Here is a 9,356-nt window from a genome sequence, read left to right as displayed (position 1 = left end):
AGTTTCCAAGGACCTACTTATTATAACTCTACAGAAAATAATATTAAAGAATCTAATTCTCTCCACTTATTCAAAACGAAATTGAAAAAAAATTATATATGAATTATTAGTTATAAATCTTGTAGTAAATAGTTGTATTTCTTCACATGTCTGATATTATTTTTATACTTATTGTTACATGTACCATACCTTATATTTTGTCAACTCAGTCTATGTAATTAGTTAATTTATACTTACCTTCATTGTATTTTACTTTCGATCCTGGCCTTACTGTTACTGTTAACTTTATTTTTACTCTGAGGGAGCCCAATGTCTATAAGCCTCATGGTTTCTTTTTGGGCTTCCTCGCCACTTTCATTTGCTTTTGTGTAACTGTCTTGTTTTATCGTTATTTGTATTTTGTGGTAAATCAAATAAAGTTACAAAGTAAAGTTACAAAGTAAGTTACATCCCATGTGCCGGTGACCTTCTGTAACATTCCTCCCTTAAAGTTCACCTAAGTTATCGTGATTGGATCCATTGCATCATTACATTTTAAAATCAGAATTATTTTTGCCTTTACTGTACAATAAGAATATACGTGCTTTGGTATTATTGAAACGTTTTTTTAAAATATAAAAAGTTACACTCGTAATATTATGAAAACAATAGAAATTGAAAACATAAAGACGTGCAAAATAAAACATACACACACAAAAACGTCCTTCCAAATAGTACACGCAATAAAACCAGAAATAAAGCCTAGTTTATAAATTAACAAGAGAAAACAACTGAATGAAATCAAAGAGGAAATACTTTGCAATAACCGCTTTATTAAGATCGGCGGAAAGACGGTTTTTTTTATAAAGCATGGGTTAGTTAAGGCATTTTAAGAATCAAAGACATCCTCAATGCTCACGATAACTTCCTATCTTTCCAAGACCTTAACGATACTTTCGACGTTCGTGGTACCTTTCTTGATTACGGTGGTACTTCTGGCCGCGATTCCTAAAGATTGGAACGAAATGCTATCTTACATGGCAATCAGGCACACACCGACGAACTAATGGTGACGCAACTAACCGTTGGAAATGTTTCAGCAAAATATGCTCGACTAATGTTTGCTGAGAAATCTTTCTGCCCTCCATTAACTGAATTCTATTTAAGAGAACAAAAATTCACTCCTAGTGCCGTATATGAGCTTCCATTCAAAATCACCATTGAAAATAAGCTAATAAGTTTTCAGTTCAAACTCGTCCACAATATTCGTCCAACCAACCAACGCCTTTGGAAAATGAATGTTAAATCTTTCCAAAATGCAAACAATGTGATGCTCCTTGTGAAACTATTAGGCACATCATACGAGTGTCCTGCCGTCAAAATTTTTTGGGAAAAAGTCACAGATTGGTGAAATCGTAAACGTTCTGAAAACATAAATCCCAATCCAACGGAAGTTCTTTATGGATACAAACCTGAATCTAACAGCTTTCATACTTTTAACCATTATCTCTTAATTGTTAGATATTACGTTTACTTAGCTAGAAACAAGTTTGAGACCCAAGAACTGGAGGTTTTCCGCATTGTTCTCCTGGAAATTAAAACCCAGTGCGAAAGAGAAATTACAAAACAAACGGAAATCTTAACATATACAGAAATAAGTGGACCACCTTGTGCATTTCTGATTACTGTTCATTTATAGTAATTTAGCGCGCACTATTGTTATCTTTCTATTTGTTCTTCTAGTTGTTGTTAATCTGTTAAACTTTCGTATTCCGCTTTTTTTGCTTGTGTTTTTTTTTTTTTTTTTTTTTTAACGTTTTGCCCCCTTTTTTGCCGCCCTGTTATTGTAAAATTTATTGTGATGCTATGTTGAATGATGTTAAATAAATTAATTATATAAAAAAAATAAATAAATAAAAAAAACTGAAATAAAATTTCGGGAATTTTGTCTTTGAATTTGTTTCAGAATCATTGATCGTCTGTAAAGTAATGACCCAGGCACCCAAAAGCCGAACTCCCGTAAAAGCTACTTGTTAAGTACAGCTGCAAACTGATTATACAACTTGTCGTCTAAAGCCGACTGAGTTACCGAGACCAAAGATATATTTTCTTCTCCTGGTAGCTTGTCACCTGCTTCAGCACAAAAAGAGTCTAACGTTGTTAGATTTGATGTGACTTATGTAAGAAGATTAGGAAAGTAAAATAGGGAAGGATAACGATGTATTTTTTCTGAGAAATTTAGAACACCGAAGTCAGGAATATGTTAAAATAAGTAGAACTAGAAAAAAAACTGTAAAACCGCGGTAATTTGAAATATGTTTCGCTCTTCGAGCATCGTCAGTCGTGACCATCCCTTCTCTACAAGATAGGGTATCTCATGTTGGAAATATATTTCAATTTCCCCTCGATTATACATTTCTTATTACGAGTTTTATACCGTGCTTTTTTGGAAGTCGACTGCAAAAAGACGTGGCGTCCTGTTCACCTAGTTTCTAGACGGATGTGCTCGCGGGAATACGGAGCGGGGAGGATGGGGGGGGGGGGGGAGGGGGGAAACAGAGAGAGAGTGAGAGAGGGGAAGAGCCAGAGCGCCGCGGGAGCCGCTTGCTCGCAGGCTTACTAGTTCCAGCAAAGCGACTACTTGAAGCTTAAAGCTACTGTGAAAAGGACACAACGTTAGGGAAACAACAGATCCAATACAAAGTGAGTCTGACGTACTTTATTCAAAAACAACCTCAGGTCGGGATTGATATAAATAATTTCACACTATTGATCGGCGTTCAATTCGGCGGCCTTTATGTTATCAAACACCATATCCATTCTGTCAAAAGCTTCCACCACAAGCGCATAGACCTGAAAAAAGTAAAACGTTTATCAGAATACTGTGCAAATGGCAAAAAAACAATCTTGCGCCCTTTTCTTTTGAAAGACCACAACCTCTTGTACTTCCCATAAGATAAACTTCTTTCCAACGGGTAAACTAAGGCTTGGTCCGCATAAATCAGTTCAAGTTTGTAAACGCCTATACACGTTATGGTGGTGATCAGATACTTTCGTAAAAAAAGTCTTCTAAGTGAATAAATATATCGATCTCGAACAAGTTCGTTATGCTTTTCAAACTTAAACGGACAGGACACAATGAAGATGACGTTTCGCTCTGACAAAGGACAACCGTACGAAACATCTTCTGAATCATTCTATGGCGCAGGAAACAGAACTTAATTGACTCGCTTGATAAAACCAAATTGTTATGTTCGTGTAAATATAGCGGCCTAATTGCCATATTCTGAATATACCCGGCGTCACCCGTTTCTTCAGAGAGACAACAGGGCATAAATCACGTTGTTAATAAAATAGTAAAGCTAATAACCTGAGTAAAAAACTTTTCTTTGTACTTTGCTTCTAAAACTGGGTCCACTGTAACGCCATCCACACTGGCTGGTGTCTGACAAAACAAAATAATAATCAGAGGGCAGACGCTACTACTACTACTTTACCTCAGATTAAATCAACAGATAATTCAACAATTATCAACTGAAAGACGTAGTAATACATGTGGAACAGCAATATTACGTCAGCCAATCACAGCAGGCGGAGACATTCAAAAGAACCAATAAAAACTTGAAGTAAAATAGATCCTGGCTAAGCGCTGGAAAACTGAGCAACGACCTATTTTTAGTCTCAACCGTGATTAGTTAGAAAAGTGGTGCTAGATGTTTCTAGCAGACTGAATTAATTGTTTAATATGAGAGTAGGACTTTTTGCCGGCACAAGTCAAGTGAAGAATGTCACAACAACACGTGATTAAAACATTTCTCTTCCTCTTTCTTCATATTAAGTTAACTTTTAATGAAAGACAAATCTTACCAGGTAAGGCGCGTTAGTTACAAGATACTGTTACTTCTACATGTTCTCAAGAAAAAAAGTGTAAGTGTAACGTAATAGAGGGGTCTTAATAATATTGGACCGTCCAAAATTAACTCACCCCAGTCCGCTCTGCTGCTGTTTCGCTAAGGGCTGATTTTGACTGTGACGAAGGAGTACTGGTACCTAGAAAGGATAAAGATGAAAATAGGCCAGTTGCACTAAGAGGTCACGTGGCCGATGTTTCCTTTAAACGATGAGTTGGAATCTTGCTGATGCCAAAAATTGACAGAGCACATAAAAATTATCTTACAGCCGAAATTTGAGAGGAAACGCATTTAAGGGAGATATTTTATGGCACTTTGATTTTTCAACAAAGTAGTATGATTTGTATTGGCCGCCATGTTGGAGGGCATACTCTTGCCCTCCAACATGACGGCCAAAACTACTTTTCGCTTATATCTTGTTAAACGTTTGATAGTTACGCTCAGATGTGCTGTAAACGTTACCACATTATCTTTTCAACATTTTCCTTGAACTTAAAGTGCAAAATTTGTGTTCAGAAAGATGTAATTCCTAATTTTAAAAATCACATTTTGGTCACGTGACCAGCTACGAACTTGCTCATTTTAAGAAAATGGTGCGGGTTTGACAAACCAAATCACTATTATTTTGTTTAAGATATGACCCACTAATCGTTTTTCGAAGGCAAAATCATATAACTTTCATTTTCATAAAAACCATGTCACATGACCTCTTAGTGCATATGGCCTATTAACTCGCTAAAAACTTGTTTGTCAGCAGTTTTATTTTGGACAAGGTGTGGTTAGTAAACAAAGGTTAGAAAAGTAAGTGAATGAAACATCTTGACTAATTTATTATTTTACCTCTTCCTGACTTTTTCGCTGATAACTTGGAGCGTTGCGTTGACGTAGGACGATCCTAACAAAAAACAAGTCAGATCACATGAGATCAGTCGGTTGCTAAACTAACTTTGTTTTGATGGTCAAATACGAACACCATCGCAAGAGAAATATGCTGTCAACAGTACTGTGTCGCACAGGTAGTGTGCAATTTGTTTAAGAATTACTCAAGATCTAGTTAGTAAAATGTGACACGCGGCTCAGTTTTCGTCATGTACACTATTATTATAATTATAGCTCCACGCTTCGCTTGGTTATTGCTTTAGGCCATGTTCACACTACTATCCCAGATAGCGTTTACACCGCCATGAAAATCATACTGCATAGGGGGCTCACTTCTGTATCACACACGAACAGATGTAGCGGCGCCATTTCTATGACAGAGCGAAGCTACGCCTCGCCAATTTCTAAGGTGGAGAGTTACATATCGGATAGGTGTTCATATCATGATACCGGACAGCTTTTCGTGGCTCAACATAAAACCTATCCAGTATAGTGTGAAAATACCCATATTCATCGCTCCATTTTTAGTCTTTTTAGATGGCAGCAAGCAGTTCTGACAATGTGGCGTTCGATTTGTCACTTAAAAAAAACCCCAAGCTCCGTGCTTAGAATTAGAGATATCAACGCTAGACTCTTTTTCCGTCGTTAGCCTTTTGGCGTAATCTCTATCAGCTGAGCCATGGAGACATTGCAGCGCCTTACAACGAAACTTAACAGAGCTTTGTTGATGTTTTTGACATCTACCCTCCACCGCCAAACTTCTGGAACGTGTAGTCATATTTAAGTTGTGGTCTAATGTGGAATTCCATTACTGAACGTACACACGGTTTACTGGCTAGTTTAGGAGTAAACCATCAAAAGTTTGAGTATGGTGAGAAAACGTGTTACAAGCTTTATACTACCACATGAGAAATTTCTGCAATTTGATTGGCTTAGAGCAGTAGTATTTCACCTTAATTTGAAATACCTATATGTGAAAAATACAAACCATTTGCGGCTAGTAGTATATTAAACAAATAATAGCATGATTTGGACGTGATATTTGGCTTAAATACCACTCGTGATATTTCAAAATTGTCTCAAATTTCAATCGCCTAACGGCTTGTGAAATCACAGGGAGCCCACACAATCTGCTTGTGTAGCCGATTGTTATTTTATAGTAAATGTACTGGATTTACCGTTTGCTTCACCTATAGCGATATATCGCTAACTATGTATATAAATCAATGATAAATAAACGTTGAATTACCTTACCTGTGGTATATAGTCATCTTTTTACTTCAAAAGCGGTTTTTTGAGCGATTTTGAAGGAGTTTGATTTCGCCGTTGACTGTTCTTTACAATAGAAGGACAAGGGTAGAATCCATGTTTTGAAAGGGCTCCAGTGCCGGAGCGATTTTCCCCCCAAAAATCGCATCGCTCTGCTCTCAAACCCCGTAGCAAACAGGTAGAAAGATTCACGTTTCTCCTCGTACCTTCCAATCGAAAATCCATCCAAACAGCCCGGAGCTAGCCGTCGAAGAAAATTAAAATCCCACAGTATTGGAGCGGCAGGAATGCTTAGCAAGATTCAGACGTGCCAGCCAGAAACCGTCCCGCTGATTGCCTCTTTTTGATTGGATGTCGTTAAACAACAAACGCTTACCAAGTCTTCTTCATCAGTTATTATTTAACCATTTGGTTAACGACATCCAATAAAAAAAAAGGCAATCAGCGGGACGGTTTGTGGCTGACACGTATGAATCTTGCTACGCATTCCTGCCGCTCGAATACTGTTGGAAAAAAAAAATTGCTCCGGCACCGGAAACTGCACGAAACCATTCAATTTCTGTTGAAGATTACAGTACAGTCAAACCCCGTTAATAACCTACGAACGCTCAAAGGACAACAGAAAGTGTCCATATTAAGTGGGTCATGTTATTAAAGTTAAAAACCCCTTTTAGTAGAACAAAATACCAAGGAAAGAAAAGACGACATTATAAGCATCGTCCAATAAAACTTCTTTAACCTTCCCAAAGCCGTCATTACGCGGCTTAAAACCACGGAAATATTTAGAAATCGCTCATTTATGGTATCACTTAATCAAAACCCTTCTCCGCATAACTCATTTGATGCCAAAAATTGACGTCTACAAATCATTCTAGCTATCTGGTGTATGCATGGTAGAACTGGGAACATCAACATGCTGTCAACTGAAGGATTTTAAATTACCTTCAAAAAGGAAAGGTCCTGCACAGCACACAGTTGATAATTAAGTGTCCCCAATTAGCGAGGTTGTCCGTTTCTATGGCTGGGCAATCAATATGTGTCCGTTGTCCGTAAGAACGGATGTCCGTATTAAGCGGGTTTAAGTTTAGAGAAAATATAAGGGCTTACCCCATAGACAAAGAAAACTGTCTGTAATAAGGAGGTGTCCGTATTAGGCGGGTGTTCGTTAAGCGGGGTTCGACTCTACTATTTACACAAATCCATACAAAACCTTTCACACTTTGCGGTTCAAAGACTTGGACGGTATTTTTGTCAGTGGTCGTAGTACGCGTGTGATACTTTGGGATACTTAGGGATACTAGTGATGTGTTTACCTGGTAGGGGAACACACATCACTAGGGATATCTGTTTCCCAGGTAGGGAACACACATCACTAGAGATATGTGTTTCCCAGGTAGGGAACACACATCACTTGGGATATGTGTTTTTTCCAGGTAGGGGAACACACATCACTAGGGATATCTGTTTCCCAGGTAGGGAAACACATATCACTAAGGATGTGTTTCCCAGGTAGGAGAACACACATCACTAGGGATATGTGTTTCACAGGTAGGGAAAACACATCACTAGGGATATGTGTTTCCCAGGTAGGGGAACACATATCATTAGGGACGTGTTTCTCAGGTAGGAGAACACACATCACTAGGGATATGTGTTTCACAGGAAGGGGAAGACATATCACTAGGGATATGTGTTTCCGAGGTAGGGGAACACACATCACTAGGGATATGTGTTTCACAGGTAGGGAAACACATATCACTAGGGATATGTTTCCCAGGTAGGGGAACAGATATCACTAAGGATATGTGTTTCCCAGGTAGGGAACACATATCATTAGGGACATGTTATTCCCAGGAAGGGAACACACATCACTAGGGATATGTTTCCCAGTTAGGGGAACAGATATCACTAAGAATATGTGTTTCCCAGGTAGGGAAACACAAATCACTAGTGATATGTGTTTCCCAGGTAGGGGAACACATATCGCTAGTAATGTGTTTACCACGAAGGGGAACACACATCACTAGGGATATCTGTTTCCCAGGTAGGGAACACACATCACTAGAGATATGTGTTTCCCAGGTAGGGGAACATACATCACCAAAGATATCTGTTTCCCAGGTAGGGGAACACATATCACTAGGGATATGTGTTTCCCAGGTAGAGGAACAGGGAAACACATATCACTAGGGATATGTGTTTCCCAGGTAGGGGAACACATATCACCAGTAATGTGTTTACCACGAAGGGGAACACACATCACTAGGGATATCTCTTTCCCAGGTAGGGAACACACATCACTAGAGATATGTGTTTCCCAGGTAGGGGAACATACATCACCAAAGATATCTGTTTCCCAGGTAGGGGAATACACATCACTAGGGATACGTATTTCCCAGGTAGGGGAACACATATCACTAGGGATATGTGTTGTCCAGGAGGGGGAACACATATCACTAGGGATACGTGTTTGCCAGGTAGGGGAACACATATCTCTATGGATACGTGTTTGCCAGGTAGGGGAACAGATAGCACTAAGGATACATATTTCCCAGGTAGGGGAACACATATCACTAGGGATATGTGTTGTCCAGGAGGGGGAACACATATCACTAGGGATACGTGTTTGCCAGGTAGGGGAACACATATCTCTATGGATATGTGTTTCCCTGGTAGGGGAACACACATCACTAGGGATATGTGTTTCTTAGGTGGGGGAACACATATCTCTAGGGATACGTGTTTCCCAGGTAGGGAGCATATATCACTAGGGATGTACGTTTCCCAGGTAGGGGAACATATATCACTAGGGATATGTGTTTGTTAGGTAGGGAACACACATCACTAGGGATATGTGTTTCCTAGGTAGGGGAACACAAATCTCTAGGGATATGTGTTTTTCAGGTGGGGGAACACATATCTTTAGGGATATGTCTTTCCGAGGTAGGGAACACACATCACTAGGGATATGTGTTTCCCAGGTAGGGAACACTCATCACTAGGGATATGTGTTTCCCAGGTAGGGGAACACATATAACGAGGGATATACTTTTCCCAGGTGGGGGAACACATATCACTAGGGATATTTGTTGTTTAGGAGGGGGAACACATATCACTAGGGATACGTGTTTTCCAGGTAGGGAAATGTATATTATTAGGGATACGTGTTTCGCAGGCGGAGGAACACATATCACCAGGGATATGTGTTTCCCAGGTAAGGAACACATATTACTAGGGATGTGTGTTTCCCAGGTAGGGTAACGCATATCAGTAGGGATATGTTTCCAGGTTACAGGCGGCAAAAACCTTAAAGTAGCC

The 9,356-nt window shown here is 39.2% G+C and overlaps 1 protein-coding gene across 1 annotated transcript in view; it reads right to left on the bottom strand.

Annotated features, from left to right (window-relative positions):
• Positions 1 to 2,678: 2,678 nt before the first annotated feature.
• Positions 2,679 to 9,356, bottom strand: part of LOC140935085 (MYCBP-associated protein-like) — a 40,913-nt gene continuing 34,235 nt past the window's right edge. The window contains exons 24-26 of the mRNA XM_073384619.1: positions 3,965 to 4,029; positions 3,350 to 3,424; positions 2,679 to 2,832 (exon numbers count right to left, since the gene is read on the bottom strand). Coding sequence (XP_073240720.1) covers positions 2,746 to 2,832; positions 3,350 to 3,424; positions 3,965 to 4,029 — 227 coding nt within the window. The 3' untranslated portion in view covers positions 2,679 to 2,745. The remainder of the gene's footprint in view (positions 2,833 to 3,349; positions 3,425 to 3,964; positions 4,030 to 9,356) is intronic.

The sequence above is a fragment of the Porites lutea genome, chromosome 4, assembly GCF_958299795.1.
Source record: "Porites lutea chromosome 4, jaPorLute2.1, whole genome shotgun sequence".
Lineage (NCBI taxonomy): Eukaryota > Metazoa > Cnidaria > Anthozoa > Scleractinia > Poritidae > Porites > Porites lutea.
The sequence above is the reverse complement of the archived record's forward strand: the minus strand, read 5'-3'. Positions and strand labels throughout refer to the sequence as shown.